This window comes from Rana temporaria, chromosome 4 (genome assembly GCF_905171775.1).
Source record: "Rana temporaria chromosome 4, aRanTem1.1, whole genome shotgun sequence".
In the NCBI taxonomy this organism is placed as follows: Eukaryota; Metazoa; Chordata; class Amphibia; order Anura; family Ranidae; genus Rana; species Rana temporaria.
The window spans coordinates 89,142,408-89,164,302 of NC_053492.1; the positions used below are offsets into that span (position 1 = coordinate 89,142,408).

Here is a 21,895-nt window from a genome sequence, read left to right on the forward strand (position 1 = left end):
AGTAATTTTTATTTTAAACCTGCAGTTTTCATTAGAATTTAAAACCTGGTTACCCTGCCATGAAGGTCCTTCCTTAGGCACCTCCTGTTATGGGGTGACACCGGAGTGCTGATTGTGCTCCAGAATTGTCACCCTGTCACATGTACCCTTGATAAAGACAAATGGCTGTGCTGACACAGGCCCCGACCCCTAGCAAGCCCCTAAGGCCTTGTACACACGATAGGTTAACCAGAAGACAACGATCTGAAGGACCGTTTTCATCGGTCAAAACCGATCGTGTGTGGGCCCCATAGGTTATTTAACCATAGGTTAAACAAAAGCCAACTTGCTTTAAAATTAACCTATGGATTCCTAACCGATAGGTCAAAACCGATCGTTAGTAGGCACAACCATCGGTTAAAAATCCACGCATTTTCAGAATCAAGTCGACACATGCTTGGAAGCATTGAACTTCGTTTTTTCAGCACGTCGTTGTGTTTTACGTCACCGCGTTCTGACACAATCGGTTATTTAACCTATGGTGTGTAGGCGTGATGGACTACCAGTCAGCTTCATCAGTTAACCTATGACAACGGTCCTTCAGACCGTTGTCCTCTGGTTAACCTATCGTGTGTACGAGGCTTAAGTCTGTCATTTATCTGTCCTCTATCCACAGAGGTTTCCCATGGAGGCCACTTAGTACCTTAGATGGGATGTCGATCCTCTAGGAATGGATAACAAATGTACAGTGCATGGGTGGCCTGGATTGGATACATTCTGTGGGCATGTTCTGTGGCTTCCAGTAGTGGCCCCACAGTGAAAACCTCTAAAGATCAAGTACAGGTAAGTGGCAGACTTGGGTGGTTGCTTGAATTAGGGGAGCTGCATTCTAAGGATAGCTAAAATGATTTATCCCTTTACTTAGGATAGTTATCTTCTAACCACTTGATCTCTGGGAAGATTTTACCCCCTTCAAGGCCAGGCATTTTTTTTGTTATTTATCACTGCACTATTTTAACTGGCAATTGCGCGGTCATGCAACGCTATACCCAAATTCAATTTATATACATTTTTTTTCACACAAATAGAGCTTTTTTTTGTGGTATTTGGTCATCACTGTTTTTTTTTTTTATGTATATAAACGAAAAAGAACAATTCTGAAAACATTTTTATTTTTATTTTTGCTATTAAACATATCCAATGAAAAATCAAAAACAATCTAATTGCTTCATAAATTTAAGCCAGAATGTATTTTTCTACATGTTTATGGTGAAAAAAATCACAATAAGTGTTATTATTTTGTTTGAGTGGAAGTTATCACGTCTACAAACAATAGTGTACAGTGTATACTGTAAAAAAAAAAAATATATATACTAGCAATGGCAGCGATCAGCGACTTATAGTGGAACTGTGATAGTGGGGTGGTCAATATGACACTTACTGGGGGGAGTGACTTGCTGCCAGTGACATCACCAGTAACACTAATACAGTGATCAGTGATAAGACTATACACTGTCACTGTACTAATGACACTGGCTGGGAAGGGGTTAACATCTAGGGTGATCAAGGGGTTAAATGTCTTAACAATGTATAATGTGTGTAAAATGTGCTGTTTTTTAACTACAGATCTCTCTGTTTATTATCCCTGCAAAGCAGGGATATGAATCAGGAATTGTTCCTTTTGTACAGAGCCCTATGTTGATTGTCAACACAGGGCTATGGGCTATGATTTGACACAGTTTATTTTTACCTTAAAGCGGAGCTCCGCTGTAAAAAAAAAATATTAAAAGCCAGCAGCTACAAATACTGCAGCGGCTGACTTTTAATAAATGGACAATTACCTGTCCTGGAGTCCAGCGACGTCGGCAGCAGAAGACGTCGCTCGGCTGCCCCCCCCGCCATCATCGGTGAGGGAATCGGGAAGTGAGCATTGCAGTTTCACTGCCCGGTTCCCTACTGCACATGCGTGAGTCGCGCAGCGCCGTCCTCACAGGTTCCCGCTGTGTTCTGGGAGCCGTGTATTTCCCAGAACACAACAGGGGGGGGACAGGAACTGACGTATTGCCCGCAGGTCCCCGCAGAGTCTATGTCCGGAAGTGGGTGCAAATACCTGTCTTAGACAGGTATCTGCACCCCCCTCCCCCCTGAAAGGTGCCATTGTGGGACCGGAGGGGGGGAGGAATCCGATAATCGGAGATTCCACTTTAGGGTGGAGCTCCGCTTTTATGTATGCTGGTGGTTTGACTGTATAGGCATTCCCCCCAGGGACTGATCTTTTGCATCTATTTGTGCACCTTAGCCACTTGACTGTTTTTTTAATACTATGGGGTTGATTTATTAAAAGCAAAATAGGCTGTCACTTTGCAAGGGAGTTTGCCTCAGAGCTTAGTGAACGTGGTGACATTTTATTTACTAAATTAACCCCGCTTTGTTACTAAATCACAATGGGGTTGATTTAACCACTTGCTTACTGGGCAATTAAACCCCCCTCCGGCCCAGACCAATTTTCAGCTTTCAGTGCTGATGCATTTTTTTTTTGTAAAATCTTTATTTGGGGACGGCATAGCGATACATCACAACACATGTTGTTAGAAGCGTCTTACAGCAAACAATAAGCCATCCATTTTTGTTTTTTCAACATAACATAAAAAACAAGGTAGATTTTAATAACGAAAGTGCACATAAACACATCGGGACCTAGTACTCATAATAGTATCACAGGGGCCCAAGGGCCAGGTAGCGAGCTGAAAGTGGAGATCTCCAAAACAAACAAAATACAAAAACTGAAACTTAAAGCGGATGTCCGCCCAAAAAAAATATTAAAAGCCAGCAGCTACAAATACTACAGCTGCTGACTTTTAATATTAGGACACTAAGGCCTCGTACACACGACCGGATCTGTCCGTTGGGATTTATCCGCGGATCAGTTCCAGCAGACAAATCCGGTCGTGTGTACGGCCTAGCGGACATTTTTCGGCGGAGATTTCTCCAGCCGACGGTTTTCAAGCGGATAAAAATTTCTTAGCATGCTAAGAAATCTATCCGCTGGAAACCTGTCCGTTGGACTGATCTGGTCGTCTGTACAGACTCACCGGATAAGTCCAAGCGATCCCATCCCTCGCAGGCGTCAAAGTGATTAGACGCATGCGTGGAAGTATTTACCTTCCAGGGTCGCGCACGTCGCCGCGTCCTCGTCGCGGGAACGGCGCGGCCACGTCACCGCAGATGTTTTCCGCGGGGATTTTGATCTGATGGTGTGTACAGCCATCAGATCAAAATCGGGAGCAGAAATGTCCGCTGGAAACGCTCCGGCGGACCGTTTCCAACGGATATCATCTCGTGTGTACAGGGCCTTACCTGTCCTGGAGTCCAGCGGCGTCCGCAGCAGAGGATGAGCGATCGCTCATCACCCTGCTGCTCCCCCCTCCATCCACGCTGAGGGAACCAGGAAGTGAAGTGCTCCGGCTTCACTGCCCGGTTCTCTACGGCGCATGCGCGAGTCGCGCTGCGCCCGCAGATTGGCTCCCGCTGTGTGCTGGGAGCCGAGTGTTCCCAGCACACAACGGGGGGGGGGGGGGGGGCGACGGGATGTGACGCAATGCCCGTCTTTTGCCCGTGAATGCCGGGCCGGAAGTGGGTGCAAATACCTGTCTTTAGACAGGTATCTGCACTCCCCTCCCCCTGAAAGGTGTCAAATGTGACACCGGAGGGGGGAGGGTGCCGATCAGCGCGACTTCACTTTAGGGTGGAGAACCGCTTTAAAGTATAGGGGCAACACATCTCCAGCTTCTCATCAAGCGGAAAAAAAAAAAGGGTACTCACTGAAGGAGGGGCGAGGACCGGAGGCCAAACCAGCCCGCTGATGCATTTTGAATGACAATTGCACGGTCATACAACGCTGTACCCAAATTAAATTTTTATAATTTTTTCACCACAAATAGAGCTTTCTTTTGTTGGTATTTGATCACCTCTGTGGTTTTTATTTTTTTCTAAACAAACAAAAAAAAAGATGAAAAATTTGGAAAAAAAAAACATGTTTTATATTTTGTTAGTTATTTTTGCAAACAGGTAATTTTTCTCCCTCCTTCATTGATATGCGCTGATGAGGCGGCACTGATAGGCTGCACTGGTGGGCACTGATAGGCACAGATAAGGTGGCACTGATGGGGACAGATAAGGTGGCACTGATGGGGGGCACTGATGGGCACAGATGACACTGATAGGTGGCACTGACTGGCACTGGTAGGTGACAATGACGGGCACTGGTAGGTGACAATGGTGGCCAGCACTGTTTGAGGCACTGATTAGATGTTGGACTGTGGGCACTGATAGGTGGCATTGATAGGCAGTGCTGGTAGGCACTGGTAGTCGGCACTGACAGGTGGCAAACAGTTACACAGATGATCTGTCTGCAGCTCTCCCTGATTGGGACCGATGTCCCGCTGTCTTCTGCCGGTGATCAGCTTTTTTTTCCTCCTCACGCTATCAGTGTGAGGAGAAAAATTAGCCGATTACATCACATGATCAGCTGTCATTGGCTGACAGCTGATCATGTGGTAAGGACTCACTGATCACAGAGCGGGGCGCGTGTGCCCTGCATGGGGCGCGCAAGCCGCTCAAGCGGGGACGGCCTCCCGGCAATTCAGGTTCACACTGTAGCCTTCATTTGGCTATAGCGTGGATGGAAAGTGGTTAATAACGTAAAACAGAATGTTTACTTTGCATGGGAAGTTGAAATTTGCAAGTGAATTGTTCCTTTGCTTAGTAAATCTCTGAGTTAAATCTCTGCTGACTTCTATCGTCCAATCATTTGCAAGCAAAATTAAGTTTTTTTTTTTACTTTCCTTGCAGATGATTGGGTATTCTTTACTAAATTAAATTTTACTGCATTCACTAAGCTCTGGGGAAAATTCCCTTGAAAAGTGAATAGCCTATTTGCCTTTAGTAAATCAACCCTAATGATTGGATTGATGCTTGTTCTAGCATCTTCAAAGGCCAATGAAAGGACTGTCATTGTGACACACCCCTCATTATTACACCTGCCCCCTTACTGATCATCAGCCAAACAGGGAAGGCTGAATGTATTGGATTACACAAAGAAAGCATCTCATTAACCCTCTTGGCGGTATTCCCGAGTCTGACTCGGGGTGAGATTTTCATACCAAAAGCGGTAACCCCGAGTCAGACTCGGGCTTGCCTCGCTGCAGCAGCAGACAAAGTTACTTACCTTGTCCCTGGATCCAGCGATGCCGACGCGCTGTGTGAGCGAGCGGGACCTCGCTCGATTCACACAGCGTCCTCCTGTGCCGTCGATCTCCGTTCCCTGCGACGTTACGACGCACGGGAGCGGAGAACGGCGCCAAATTCAAAAACGTAAACAAACACATTACATACAGTATACTGTAATTTTATAGATTACAGTACTGTATGTAAAAAATACACCCCCCCCCCCCTTGTCCCTAGTGGTCTGCCCAGTGCCCTACATGTCATTTTATATAATAAAAACGGTTCTTTCTGCCTGCAAACTGTAGATTGTCCATAGCAACCAAAAGTGTCCCTTTATGTCAAAAATAGTTTTAGAGCAGCTAGAAAACAGCGATAATAAATTATAATCACTTGCAGAATTGTGCGATAGCGATTTGTGGGGAAATTTGTCATAAAAAAAAAAAAAATAATGACAGCAACAATTCTGCAACTGAGCAAATTTCAGTGATTTTGAGTTGATTACATTATTGAATAATTTTTATTTGAATTATATTATTATTTGTTATAATTATTTATAATTATTTATTATATTATAATTTATAATTTTTTTTTTTTTAAAATGTCATACCCGGGATGCCTATTAGACTCTGGTTTGGTCAGATTTAAGTGAGTTATTTCTAAGAATTACAGGCCTACAGTATAAAATGCCAAATTTCCTTGCAAATAATGGTACCGCTTTCAGCACATTTTTTCTGAAAGAATCATACCGCCAGGGAGGTTAATGCAGATTAACCTCTTCTTCACCTTGTTCTTTAAACAGCTACCCTGTAAAGACCTTGGGAAGTTATACAGTTTTTTTTAGTCAGCATCTGGACTCATATAATATTTAGTGTGTCTGTTCCTGTGGAGTTTGATTGAGTTATTTCATGAAGATGTGATGTTTTGAGGTTGTAAATCCAAGCCTACCCAGTTCAACCACATTTTTAATATGATATGTCTATGATGGATTGCAAAATGAACATTAAAACGAAACGCACCTAAATGCAAAGAGTTTAGACAAGCTGACTTAGTTCCAAGTGACTGATGATCATACAGCGCTGGAAGAGTTCGTTTACAGGGCAGAAAGGCAGAGTAAGCACGGAGGCTATGTGATGTTTTGCATGTGAATAATTGATAATCTTGTCTCTGTCATTAGCAGCGTGTTGTGTGCTCAAAATTCAGACATGCTTCACAGACTTCCACTAGCCAGCACTTTCAGAAGTAATAGAAGCATGACACAGATATCATAGTATATTCACTAAGATTGCAAAAAGAGCAGCGATGATCGTAAAAGTGCAGTAACCAATGGCAACAAATCTCTCAAATGATTTGAACTGTGTGAGTTGTCACTCTTTGCTCTTTTACTTGTTGCTCTTTACATCTTATATAGTATGGCTTAACCACTTCACCTCTCACACCTTTTTACATTTCTGCTATGGACTTGTTTATTCATCAATAACTTTGTCATTACTAAATGTAACAAGGTAATACATAGATTGTTTCTTTTAACCACCGGAGGACGTCATATGATGTGCTCGACTTTGTGCGGTGATATCTGAATGATGCCTGCAGCAACAGGCATCATTCAGATTCTGTGCACGATAAGAATGATCAAAGCGGCGGTTCCGCCGCTTGATCGTTCTTATAGGCAGCGGGAGGGGACGTCCCCCCCTCCTGCCACCATCCGGTGCTTCCCTGGGCTCTCCTTTGCCATCGGGGGCCCGGAGAGCGAATCCGCCGGCGCTGTCTGGGAAGCATAGAGATGTCTGGTGACCAGATGGTCACCAGTCATCTCTATGACCATCGGAGGTCCGGGTGCGATGTTATGACGTCACGTCCGGTACCCCGAAGTAAACAAAGCTGCCGGCATGTGATCGGTGATTTTTTTTTCACCGATTTCATGCTTGTAAGCCTGGAGGAGAGATGTGGGGTCTTATTGACCCCACATCTCTCCATAAAGAGGATCTGTCACATTGGTTCCTATTACAAGGGATGTTTACATTCGTTTACGTTTTTTTTCCCAAAAAAAGGCGTTTGAAAAATGATTGCGCAAATACCGTGCGAGGCAAAAAGTTGCAATGACTGCCATTTTATTCCCTAGGGTGTCTGCTAAAAAAATATATATATAATATTTAGGGGTTCTGATTAATTTTCTAGCAAAATTTTTTTGATTTTTACATGAAGGAGAGAAGTGGCAAAATAGGCCCGGTGGACAAGTGGTTAAAGACACACAAAGCTTTTTTTTCATTATTTTGCTTTGCAACAATGATTTTTTTTTCATTCCTTAGACAAAAAACACATCACAACTAAACAAAATACACTTTCTGAGCAGTGTTAGGCCCCATACACACGGGAGGATTTATCCGCGGATACGGTCCAGCGGACCGTTTCCACGGATAAATCCTCTCGAGGATTTCCACGGATTTCTATGCGATGGCGTGTACACACCATCGCATTGAAATCCGCGCCGAAATCCTCTGGCGATGACGTGTCGCGCCGTCGCCGCGATTATGACGCGGCGACGTGCGCGACGCTGTCATATAAGGAATTCCACGCATGCGTCGAATCATTACGACGCATGCGGGGGATCCCTTCGGACGGATGGATCCGGTGAGTCTATACAGACCAGCGGATCCATCCGTTGGGATGGATTCCAGCAGATAGATTTGTTTGGCATGTCAGCAAATATTCGATCTGCTGGAATCCATCCCAGGGGAGAAATATCCGCGGAAACAGATCCGCTGGAGTGTACACACCATAGGATCTATCCGCTGAAACCCATTCGCTGGGATTTTTCAGCGGATGGATTCTATCGTGTGTACGGGGCCTAAGTTTAAAAAGAAATAGTGCTACTGCAGATGAAAGGGTGAATTTTATTCCGTAATTTGTCTTTGTTTAAAATGACATTAAAATTATGACTCTGGTACAAAGCATTGCACAGTTGTTTGCAAATAATATAATAAGTGCATTACTGTACAGTACTATAAACTTTACTCCCTGACTCCCTAACACAGCCCCAAATGATCCACAATGGCTCAAAAGTGATATGGTCCAGAAATATATAAAGGTGGATAAAGCACCTGGACCTGATGGCATCCACCCACGGATCCTAAAAGAATTGAGCTCTGTCATTTCAAAGCCATTGTTTCAAATTTTTAGGGACTCGTTAATGTCTGGAATGGCCCCACTGGATTGGCGCAGGGCCAATGTGGTGCCTATATTTAAAAAGGGATCAAAGTCTTTACCACGTAATTATAGATCTGTTATTTTAACTTCTATAGTTGGGAAGATACTGGAACGTTCAATAAAAGACCACATGGATGAGTTCTTGCTGGAAAAAAAAAATTTAAGCAACAGACAGCATGGATTCATGAAATACAGAAGTTGTCAGACTAATCTGATTTCTTTGTATGGGGAGGCAAGTAAAGCCTTGGGTGGCAGTGGATGTGATATATTTGGATTTTGCAAAAGCGTTCGATACAGTTCCGCACACAGGGCTAATGTGTAAGGTAAAGTCTACAGGCTTGGAAATATCAGTTTGTAAATGGATAGAAACAGGGCTTTTTTTCAGGGGGAACTTGGGGGAACTCAGTTCCACCACCTCTGGCTCAGACCCTTTGGTGCCTGCTCACCACAATCACTTGTAAACACAGAAGTCTGGTTTCTGTGTTTACAAGTGACAACTCTGTGTGTAACCCCCTGAACTCTGCACTCTGTATGTAATGCAATCCTGGTATTTAATGCCCCTTTAAGACCCTTCTACTGTTTTTGAAATCTGATCAGGGTCGTGGTTGAGTTCCTGCACCTATTTTCTGAGATAAAAAGCTCTGGATAGAAAACTGGCTGAAAGACAGAATTCAGAGAGTCGTGGTTAATGATTCTTACTCTGAATGGTCCAAGGTTATCAGTGGTGTACCCCAAGGTTCTGTGCTGGGACCCTTACTTTTTAATATCTTTATAAATGATATTGGGTCTGAGATCAAAAGTAACATTTCTGTCTTTGTAGATGACACCAAGCTATGCAGTGGAATAACGTCCTTACAGGATGTCTCCAATTTACAAGCCGACCTCAATGCTCTGTCTAATTGGGCGACTAAGTGGCAGATGAGGTTTAAAGGGATTGTAAAGGATTTTTTTCCCCCCAACATCTTCGTTTACCCTAGTGCAGTCCTACTTCACTTACCGCATCCTACGATTTTGCTTTTAAATGTCCTTATTTCTTCTGAGAAATCCTCACTTCCTGTTCTTCTGTCTGTAACTACACACAGTAATGTGAGGCTTTCTCCCTGGTGTGGAGAAAGCCTCTTGAGGGGGCGAGCAGGAGTGTCAGGACGCCCACTAACACACAGCTCCTTTATCTGCAAAGTAGAGTGTCCTGACTTGCCTGCTCGCCCCCTCCCCCCTCAAGAGGCTTTTTCCACACCAGGGAGAAAGCCTCACATTACTGTGTGTAATTACAGACAGAAGAACAGGAAGTGAGTATTTCTCAGAAGAAATAAGGACATTTAAAAAAGAAATAGGGACATTTAAAAGCAAAATGTGTATGGTAGCCAATCAGCTTCTACCTTCAGCTTGTTTAATTAAGTTTTTAAACTGATCAAATGTATGGTTTACTACCTTCACAAATGAAGTAGGGATGTGTACAGGCAGACTTGAATAATATTTTAAGAAAAGGGTAAGAAAAGCTGGTTTAGGATGTCCACTGTGGGCCTCATTTATCAATGAGTTCTTGTTAAATACTGGAAACACTTCTTAATCGCCAATCATCATGAGATCCTCCATGAATGTGATTGGAGGCTGTTAAAATATAACTTCAGTTTTAACTGATTTATAATGCCTTGCCTTGTGCTCAGGCCATGTTTGCAGCTAAGTGCTGGTTCACACTACAGCGACTTGGGATCTGACTTGTCAGACTTCAAGTTGTCCCAAGTCGCTGGTGTGACAGGAAGTCAGGTAAATCTGTGGGTGTTTTCACAGACGGGACATACATTTCTGCCTTGTTTAGACAATACACCAATTGTTATTAGGCGTCGGCTGCAAAAAGTAGCCAGGAAAGGTCTAAGGGCGTTGGAAGACTTCAGCTGTTCAGAATGAGGCAATTAAGGCCTCTATAAGTAATCCAGAGGATTACCACTGATTTGCTGCATCCTGAGACTTTGTGAGGAAGGAGAGCAGTGTACTGAAAGTCTGAGGAGGTGAGGAGGATTGATTTTTCTGTGTGATAAAAATAAAAAGACTATTGTTTTTCTGCTGTATGACCAGCAGTGTCTGCCCAGCACTGGGCTGTGCCAGACTTCATTAGATAGTTTCCTGTGTGGTGAAGATAGACGCCCCAAGTGGCCAGGGTTTATTTTATGTTTGATTTTGTTTATTGATTTTGTTTATGCTGTTTGGATGCTTGCTTGCACTTGTTTCCAGCAAGATGGAAGAATAAACCCAAATCTTTGTTTTCAACCGTCTTCGACTGCCAGTCTGTATAAATTCAGTGTGTAGTGAACCCATCCAAGGGGTCACACCCCCCGCTACCGAGCTAACTGCTTACACTGGACATAACAAATTCCATTGAAGAGCATTAAATGAGAGCCGTCTTAATGTACACTACTGAAGTTGGTACGACTTCAGAAAAGGTTCCTGTACTACTTCAAGGAGACTTCTAGGCAACTTGTACCCATTGATTTCAATGGAAGTTTCCTCTAAAGTCAGATCTCCATCTTAACTGAAGCAACTTTACAGGAAAAGATAATAGTTTACTCAGGCAAACCCCTCCCTCCCACAGAGCTGATTATTCTGTGATTGGCCACAGCCAAAATCGCCTGTCCTGGAGGCAACTTCAAATCGCGTTGTAAGTTGCTCAAAGTCACGATGAAGTTGCCTCCAAATCGCCTTGCAAAGTCGCGCTGTAAGTCGGGTTGCCCCTGTGTGAACCGGCACTTAAGCAATTCCTAAACTATCATATTTGTTTATGTAAATGTGGTGCATAGTATTCAGCTTGTCATCTGAAAAAAGAACTGTATGCAAACAAGAGGGGAGCGTAATTTTGCTCCATGGTTTTAGTTTCACTGTTTTTTCTCCAGCGCTTAGCAGCTATCACTAGACGGAATAAAATTGTCTGCTTCTAGTCACATTTAACAGGTATTAGAAGATGCAGGGGGAATGAAACTTTAGGTTTAATTGTCTGTTTTTATTGGCTCAGGTGACTGTTTAGGGGAAAGCTTTGTCTTGATTAGATGCTTGCTCTGCCATTGGGTGGGTAGGTGGATGTGGCAGACAGAGATCTGGCTCAGAGACTTGGGGTACAGATGGAAATACTCTACAAAGACTCAAGTGACAGTAAATACATTTACAAAGCCGTCAAACTGTGCCGTCCTAGCGTATAAATTGCATTTATGCAAAATGTGTGCCATGTGATTTTTGTTTAGATGAAACTGCTATTTTTTTTTTTTTTTGTTTCAATTCTTCTTTTTATAAGTTACAGGCCAGTACAAGCAAACATTAAACATACAAATTTACAGTTCACCACCATAAAAGAGATATACAGCCTTAAGCCCATTTGCAGTTGTTTAACCACTTGACCTCTGGTAGATTTACCCCCCTTCAGGACCAAGACACTTTTTGTTATACGGCATAGCATTACTTTAACTGAAAATTGTACAGTCATGCAAAGTTGTACCCCAAAAAATATTTAAGTATTTTTTTCCCCACAAAGAGAGCTTTCTTTTGGTAGTATTTTCTTTTAAATAAAACAGGCTCTTGATTAGAAATAAAGATAACAAAGTTAAATACAGACACAGTCCGGCAGCATTCAGAAAAAGAACTATACAGGAAAAACATAAAGAAAACATACACTCTACTTACTATTTTGATAGGGCCACAACAGTGCACTTATACAGTGTCTTGAAAAAGCATTCATACCTGTGATACATTTGCCTATAGGTCTCAGTTTACTGCTCCCTGCTAGCCAGGTTATTGATGTGCTAATGTCCCCTCACTATTTCTAAAGGTTAATTGATCTATTGTGTTGTGTGAAGGAGAGCTGGGTTTAAGTGGCTTGGGTTAATTATTCTGATTGCTTCATTGTGGTAATTATCTCTCTATATGCGGGGTCGAGCGGTCTGGTTGATGTATTCAGTACAGCTAGTGCTCAGCGTCATTGATGTCATTGTCTAAAGAAAATGTGTTTCAGCATCGGCCCCGTCGTGTCTACCTAGTCATCTGTATGGAAGCCCCAGTGTGAGGGGGCGGAGATTTGTCATTGTAACAGTTTTGGAAATGACATATAAGCTGTGTGTTATAACATTAAAGTCTGTGTTGTTCAAGCAGTAAGCTGGTCTCATGTGTGGCTTTCTGGGCGATTCCAGGGATATCCCTCCTCGTGGAGTATTGGGGTGATTTTCGTTATGGGAAGAAGGGAACGTTGACGGGGATATCATACCGATACCGTCACAAATTGGTTGGCAGCGGCGGGATCTTCCCTTCTACTCTCCTTTACACCCTGCTTAAAAGAAATACACTGAAAGAACTACTGGAAGTTCGTGGAAGGATTGCTAGCAACAAAACCAAGCGGGTCATCATAGCAGAATCAATGGAGCTAGACCAGGAGGACGGGATTGCAGCAACGCCAGCAGTACAAGAGATGGAGACACCAGTGATTCAGGAGGAGGAATCGCCAGCCAACAAGCTAATGAGAGAGAATCTAGCGTGGTTCGGCCCGAACCCAACGCCAGATGTGGTACTGAAAGTGATGGACATGTTAGTAAACGCAGAGCTACAGAAGGATAAACAAATAAGGGACGCAGAGCTACAGTTAAAACTGGCAGCAGTCCAACAAGCAGCCGCACCTTCTACGAACAGTGAGTACAGCACAGCAGACGCAAGGAAGATTCCGTTTAGCGCTTTTAAAGCTTTTGATGAAAAGGACTGTGAGATTGATAACTTCCTGGCGGATTTTGAGCGACAATGTAACCTGCACCGAATAGCTAGAGGAGACTGGGTTGCAATATTGTCAGGCAAACTGTCAGGCAAAGCTTCTGATGCTTTCCGGACCGTGCCAGATCAGGATATTCATAGCTACGCCCGGGTTAAAGAAGTGCTCCTGGCTCGTTATGCAGTAACCCCAGAGTCCCACCGACAGAAGTTCAGGGACTCACGCAAAACCACGAAAGACTCTTATGCGGAATGGGCATGCCAATTGTCCCGGTCGGCCTCTAACTGGGCTAACAGCAGCCAGGCCACCACCGCAGAGGACATTTTGCAACTAATGCTCCTGGAGCAATTTTACAATCACATCCAGACGGACGTCAAGGATTGGGTGAGAGATCGCAGGCCCATGACTCTACCAGAGGCCGCGAAGTTGGCGGATGAATATGCAGATACTCGCAAGACGAACCAGGTCACACCACAGGAACAACCTCCACCACAAACGGTGCCCTCACACCCACCAATCGCTAGATACCAACCTCCTAACAGACCGGTGACCTCTAGCCCTCGCTATCATCGCCAGGAGGGCAACGAACAACGCTGCTTCCGGTGCAAACAGCTGGGTCACTTCAAGCAGAATTGCCCCATGAATGACAACACCAGGTCAAATTGGTCTCAACCTGGGTACCGCCCACCAGCAGCAGCCCATTGTGTAGACTCGGCTTGGGATCCAAAGGAGCTGGGTCAGGAAGAACCATTGGGCACCCCTTACGAAGCCCTCATGGTACAATCTGTTATTACGGACAACAGGGAACACCATTGTCAGCTGGTCATGGGCGACAGCCCTGAGCCGGAGGGGCCCTGGAGGGAGCTGGGCAGAAAGAGGCACCGCCGGCCACCCCTCAAGAAGAAGAGGTCCTGGAAGCCGTATAACAAGCTGACCTGGGAGGAGAAGAAGCGACTGGAGGAGAGGGAGTCGCAGCGGGCGTCCCAGATGCGTGCCGAGATGTTCGCCAAGGGCCCACCGGTGGCCCCTTACACCACCACCCAGTTCCTGATGATGAAGGACCACGTGGAGAGCCTGCAGGACATGAGCAAGCAGGAGCTGATCCGTGAGTACATAGAGCTGGAGGAGTGCATAAGCCGCATGGAGGAGGAGAACAACCACCTGAGGTCACAGCAGCATGAACTGGAGATGGAGCTGGAGAAGCTCCAAGAGGAGAACCGGCGGCTGCGGAGGGAGCAGGGGGTGGCTGACCTTATGGGGCTCTGATTCCCCCCCCCCCCCCGGACTCTGAGCACCAGTGCTACAGCATTTCAACAAATATAACTTTTTCTTTTTATGAATCTCCTGGGATTGTCACTTCAGAGCCATAACCTGCCCCCTCCCATAGCGGGACACCTAGACGGCGGCGCACAGACCCATTCGCTGTCTTCACACTGACTTCTGGTGACTTTGCAGATCGCACAAAGACTTGGGGACTGACCGGCGTGTGATCTGACGACCCGGTGACATACCTGAGTCTGAAGCAGTTGCCAAGGGAGGTCAGTCATGCCAAACGGAGTTAACCTCTGACTAATAGCTCTGAACCCGTCAACCCTACTGGACCAGGGAAGGTCCAACCGGGTTTGCCGGAGCAGGGAGCAAAAGGGGGGCCATTGTGATACATTTGCCTATAGGTCTCAGTTTACTGCTCCCTGCTAGCCAGGTTATTGATGTGCTAATGTCCCCTCACTATTTCTAAAGGTTAATTGATCTATTGTGTTGTGTGAAGGAGAGCTGGGTTTAAGTGGCTTGGGTTAATTATTCTGATTGCTTCATTGTGGTAATTATCTCTCTATATGCGGGGTCGAGCGGTCTGGTTGATGTATTCAGTACAGCTAGTGCTCAGCGTCATTGATGTCATTGTCTAAAGAAAATGTGTTTCAGCATCGGCCCCGTCGTGTCTACCTAGTCATCTGTATGGAAGCCCCAGTGTGAGGGGGGCGGAGATTTGTCATTGTAACAGTTTTGGAAATGACATATAAGCTGTGTGTGTTATAACATTAAAGTCTGTGTTGTTCAAGCAGTAAGCTGGTCTCATGTGTGGCTTTCTGGGCGATTCCAGGGATATCCCTCCTCGTGGAGTATTGGGGTGATTTTCGTTATGGGAAGAAGGGAACGTTGACGGGGATATCATACCGATACCGTCACAATACCCCTTGACATTTTTCACATTTTGTCATGTTACAACCAAAAAGTTAATTTATTTATTGGAATTTTATGTGATAGACCAACATAAATGGTTCAATTTTTTTTTACTAATAAATATGTGAAAAGTGTGGCGTGCATTTGTATTCCGCCCCCTTTACTCTGATACCCCTAACTAAAACCTAGTGGAACCAATTGCATTCAGAAGTCACCTAATTAGTAAATAGAGTCCACCTTTAAATTTAAAATACAAACATAGTTAGTCAGGTTGAAAAAAGACACAAGTCCATCCAGTTCAACCATAAAATAAAATAATAACAATAATATCATCCAATCACATATACCCAATTCTATACCCACAGTTGATCCAGAGGAAGGCGAAAAACCCCAGCAGAGCATGATCCAATTCGCTACAGCAGGGGGAAAAATTCCTTCCTGATCCCCCGAGAGGCAATCGGATTTTCCCTGAATCAACTTTACCTATAAATGTTAGTACCTAGTTACCCAGGCCTTTCTTAAAGCAATCTACTAAGCTGGCCAGAACCACCTCTGCAGGGAGTCTATTCTAAACAACAACCTACAAAGCCATTCACAACTCTGCCCCAAGCTTGTCTCAAAACATCACCCAAACAGTCCTCCCAAGACCTTCTGCTCTCTAGCTCCCTAATCTCCTCTTCCTATGCTCACCTCCAGAACTTCTCCAGAACCTCTCTCATCCTCTGGGACTCTCTGACCTCAAGCTATCGGGCTGTGTCCTACTCTGCCCACCTTTAGGTGATCCCTGAAAACAAATTTCTTCAGGGACGCCTGTTCCGCCTCCACCTAACAACTGAACTTTCAATTCTTCCATCAGCTCATACCTCAGAGTTATTACCTTTTTTACTACCTGCCCCACCCTATTAGATTGTAAGCTCTTAAAAGCATGGTACTCCTAACCCTCTTGTATTGTATTGTAATGTAACAGTTCTTTCTCCCTTTCTATTGTAAAGTGTTGTGCTGTTGGCACTATATAAATACTGAATAAAAATAATAATATGCATACACAGAGAACATGAGGTGGCCTAGGGGAAAAGAAGCTGAAGTTTTTGACTTGTGATTCTTTGTAATACTACTTCTTAAAGGCCAGAGCAGTCCAAGTTGCTCAGGATATCATTCATAATCTGTTATATTATGAGGACACTGATTTACATGTAACATGCCTTTCCTATCCCCTGTGTCCAAGTCAGCGAATGAAGTTTCCAGGGCTGGATGTGATTGTATAGACACATGACTGACAGCGCGAAACCATAATAAGTCATATTGTAAGGGGAAGTGGAGCAGAGTATTACTTCATTGTGACAAAGCCAGTTTTCATATTATGGAATACATATTGTGGTAGTTTATATGTAGATTTTTCCAGTCATGTTTTCAACTTCTTGCTAATTAAAGGGATATATTGTACAGTATATTTTAGTCTTCCTTATGATCTTTAAATTATATGCGTAAAACAGATATATAGTAATAATCGTAATTACGGCATACTCAGGCTCTCCTTCTTGCTGTGCCACTGTGGTTGTTCTTTATTGCTATGTCCCATAGCTGGCCATACACATTCCATTTTATAATGCAATCAAATTTGTTTCCATTTTCTGTTATTACTGCGAACCAAAGACATAAAATAGTGTTTTTTTTGGAGTTGTAGTTCAAATTTCCCTATGGGACGTGGTGGAAATATAAGATTACATTTTTACGATAAAGTTCTATAACACTTCACAACCCTCAGTGTTGATGGTGGAATAGCTCCCGGTAGCACTGTTGTACTCTGATGGTGGGGGATTTCTCCTCCATCAGAATACAGTGATTACTACTGCAGGCTATAGACAGTGGTAGTGATCATACAAAAAAAAAGATAACCTGACAGGCTGCTTTTACTAAAGTCGATCGATAGATCTCATTTAGTACAACCAGCCTGCACATAGATGGATCGCAATTTGGCTGGTTCAGCAGGAATTTCAGTGTGTGTGGTTCCTGATCATTAAAGTGGTGGTTCACCCTCCATAACAACATTTTAGCATAAAATTAGGCATAGTAGCGCGAGCTACAGTATGCCTGTATTTATTTTTTTAGCCCCGTACTCACTGTGCAATCGTATATTGAAGATTCCGACTCCCCGCGGGGAATGGGCGTTCCTATCCAGAGGGAAGGTGATTGACGGCTGGCTCTGGCACGTCACGCTCCCCGAAGACAGCCGGAGTAGGTCTCGGCTCTTCGCGCCGTGAAGAGCCAAGTCCTATTTCGGCTATTTCCGGAGAAGCGTGACGTGCCAGAGCCGGCCGTCAATCACCTTCCCTCTGGATAGGAACGCCCATTTCCCGCGGGGAGTCGGAATCTTCAATATACGATTGCACAGTGAGTACGGGGCTAAAAAAATAAATACAGGCATACTGTAGCTCGCGCTACTATGCCTAATTTTATGCTAGAGGAAATTTTTTTTTTTTTTTATAGGGTGAACCCCCGCTTTAACAAACAACTGGCTACTGTGCCACCTATAACCGGCCTTCACAGCAATGAGCAGACAGAAGGGCAATGCGTGCAAAACAAAACCAAAGAAAATTTCCAACTCAGCTCGCCAGCCAGTCTGCAACCAACCTACTGTATTATTTGCAAAGGTGTGCTAACTAAACCCCTGTTTTTAATGCAAACGGATAATTCAGTTGGCTGCAGAATGGCTGGCAAATTGAGCTGGGAATTTTCTTTGGTTTCTGATCATGTTACCACTATGACACTCAGTCATAGTGATAACATGAGGTTTGTTTACAATCAAACCTGATAGCTGCAGCTGTCCCTTTGTACAGATCGAGGCAATAGGATCTATTACCGTATATTGAAGGAAGACACAGATTGGTTACTATGATTGGTAGCTTGGGTCTACTGCATGTTGCACTCTGCTTAAAGCTCAGACAATTTTTTTTTCTAGATTGATAGAGAAGGAAAGGTTACAACCTCAGTCAGATTTCTACAGGTGTCTGTTTCATATTTAACCACTTGCTTACTTGGCACATATACCCCCTTCTTGCCCAGGCAAAATTTCAGCTTTCAGTGCTGTCACGCTTTGAATGAAAATTGCGCGGTCGTGCCAAACAAAATTGACGTCCTTTTTTCCCCACAAATAGAGATTTCTTTTGGTGGTATTTGATCACCTCTGCGGTTTTTATTTTTTGCACTATAAACAAAAAAAAGAGCGACAATTTTGAAAAAAACACCAACATTTTTACTTTTTGCTATAATAAATATCCCAATTTTTTTATTTCTTTTTAAATATTTTTTTTTCTCAGTTTAGGCCGATATGTATTCTTCTACATATTTTTGGTAAAAAAAATCGCAATAAGCGTATAGTGATTGGTTTGCGCAAAAGTTAAAGCGGCTACAAAATAGGGGATAGAATTATTACATTATTTTTTTTTTTTTACTAGTAATGGCGGTTACCTGCGATTTTTGTCAGGACTGCGATATTATGGCGGACACATCGGACATACGGATTACTGTATAAATGTGACTAGCAGGGAAGGGGTTAACACTAGGAGGAGAAGAAGGGGTTAAATGTGTTCACTGGGAGTGATTCTTAGGCCGCGTACACACGGTCAGTCAAAACCAATCGAAACAGACTGAAGGACCTTTTAATCGGTCAAAACCGACCGTGTGTGGGCCTCATCGGTCAGTTATCCTGCGGTCCAAAAATTTAGAACTTGCTTTAAAATTCAACCGATGGACGCCTAACCGTTAGGTCAAAACCGATGGTTAGTATGCAAAAGCATCGGTTTAAAAACCCACACATGCTAAGAATCAAGTCGACGCATGCTTGGAAGCATTGAGCTTCATTTTTCTCTGCACGTCGTTGTGTTTTACGTCACCGCGTTGGACTCGATCGTTTTTTTAACTGATGGTGTGTAGGCACATCAGACCAGTTAACCGATGGACTGATCGTGTGTACAGGGCTTTATTGTGAGAGGAGGGGACTGACTGGGGGAGGTGAGCCGATCTGTGTCCCTATGTACAAGGGACACAGCATCGGTTTCCTGTTTACACACAGAGATCCACGTCCTTGGCTGTGTTACGGACGATCCCGGGTACCTGGCGGACATCGTGGCCGACAGGCACGCGCATCGGCATCTCAGTGGAGCACCGGGCACGCCCCCCAGTGGCCGGAGGAGCCAAGGCCGTAAAAAGACAGCCTCCTGGACCTGTAGAGCCACCTTGTGGCCGTCATTTGTCTATGGCTCGGGCTCCAAGAAGTTGGAGATTTCCTGTTCCAGTGAATGGAGGTCTAAAGAAGAGGAACTTTCTCCAATGGGAACACAGGCTGCGACAAAACGCATTTAATACTACAGCATTTTTTTTATTGCTGCCTTTTTATCTCTGCTACCCCGATTCTCCCTACTTCCTGTTCTGGTGTCACAGTTATAAAAAGTGGAGGGAATCTCCCCAGTAGAATCACAGATGGCAGGAAAAATCTAACACTTTCCTTCCCACTCTACCACTCTTTCCAAAACTGAAAAATACTGCCTTTTTGTATGATCCTAGCTATATGTTTCAGTCTTTTATTACGAATGCGAAGACTGATGATCTTTTATTAGATGGACAAAAGCGTTTTATTAAATGAAAAATATTTAACTGCTTTGGACGCCGTTTTTTATTAATGTTTTTTTCTGCTTCTTCCTCAGGTCAACTTTGTAGCGTGCCAACTATTTGCCTTGCTTGCTGCTATCTGGTTTCGTACCTACCTACATTCAAGCAAAACTAGTTCTTTAATCAGACATGTAGTTGCAACCCTTCTGGGCCTGTATCTTGCACTTTTTTGCTTTGGATGGTAAGTAGACTTTGGTTAATGCACTTTTTAAAGTCAATGGTAAAACAAAATGATTTCTCTACTGAATGACAATACCCTTTTTATTGAGAATGCTTGACCATGATTTTTTTCGTTTGGTCACACACTTCTACCATGCTGCATAGCCAAGATGAATGAATGAATGATTTGTATAGCGCTACACATGCAAATTGAATCGCCTCTAGTCGCTTTTTGCAGCCAGTGTCTTCCTGGCTGGTGCGGTCATTTACCCCGTAGGATCTCAACATGCTTGGGACACACAGTCATACACACATATATACATAAATACTGGGCCAGTTTGGACACGATCCAATTAACCTACCAGCATGTCTTTGGAGTGTGGTAGGAAACTGGAGGAAACCCACATAATGGATGGTCAATTTACTTTCTCAGCTGCAGTTAATCAGTGTTAGCTCATTGCCCCAGCGTGTTGATTGGAAAGTGAAGCAGCACAATTGTGAGGTCATCTCTGTTCTCTCCTCCTTTAAGGATGTTCACTGTGTTAAGCCTCATACATACGATCGGATTATCCAATGATAGAGACTCATTAATTAATTTCCTGACAATCTCAGGGTTACCCATCCTGCCGTTTGATTCAAATTACTATGGTGAAATATGTGGACCAGACAAAAAGATTCACATCTCACCTCTCTCAGCTTCTCGGGCCAACAGAAAGGCCAAACCCATTTATTGGTCTTTTTATAAACAATATGACATCACACACACAAGCACATTTGATAGGTCAGCCCATACATGGTGGTTTCTTATTACACGTCCATTTCAGCTCTTCTTCATACTACAAAACAGTTTTTGTTACATAAAAGTTCCTTCCAAAGTCACGAGACACAAATTCCTTCAGTGATTTGTAAAGACAGGATGAGGGGGGAAGGGTGACTTCCTCTTGAAAATTCACACAAGCCTCAAAGAAAAATGTCCAGGAATCCAACATAAAGGAGGGGCCATAATTAGGAGTGAGGAGGTTCGAACACGTTTGAAACATATTGATAACTTCTTTGCCTTCATTTCAAATGGTAACTTTTTACAATGTAATATCTGTTTCTTCATATTTTCAATGCTGGGTTCATAACTTTAAAACAAAATCTGAAAAATCATCTCAAGGAAAATATACACTTCATTTCAGTGGTTCTAATCATAACACAAAAATATTCATTTTATTTCACATCTACCACACCGACAAGAATAGTGTGTCAGGCTGTTGTCGGAAAATCAGACCGCTTGTATGCTCCATCAGTTGTTGTCGGATTTTCCGCCAACAAATGTGGGATAGCATACTTTAAAATTGTCTGCCAACAAGTGTGTGTTGTCGGATTATCCGATCGTGTGTACACAAGTCCTTCGGACAAAACTCCAGTTACAAACACACGATGCTCACCATATAACAACATTAGCAGAAGTTGCCCATAGGGTGGCACTAAAGAGCTGAAAAAACATGTAGTTTCATGTTTTTTAGCCGACAATTCTTTGCAGTTTGTATGCAAGACAAATTCATGGCCAACGCCCTTCGGACAAAAGTCCTACGCTTTGTCCGATGAAAATCCCGTTGTGTGTACCAGGCTGCAGTTGTCTGATTGGCTCCTTCACTCAGAGCTTCTGTGTAGAGTATTAATGGAAGCTGCTACATTCAGGTACTTATATTGGATGTATTTAAAAATGAAAATAAAAAACATACCTAATTGCAT

The 21,895-nt window shown here is 43.6% G+C and overlaps 1 protein-coding gene across 1 annotated transcript in view; it reads left to right on the plus strand.

Moving 5' to 3' along the window:
* Positions 1–21,895, plus strand: part of MBOAT2 (membrane bound O-acyltransferase domain containing 2) — a 302,314-nt gene that overhangs the window by 55,493 nt on the left and 224,926 nt on the right. The window contains exon 2 of the mRNA XM_040348642.1: positions 20,032–20,177. Within this exon, the coding sequence (XP_040204576.1) occupies positions 20,032–20,177 (146 nt within the window). The remainder of the gene's footprint in view (positions 1–20,031; positions 20,178–21,895) is intronic.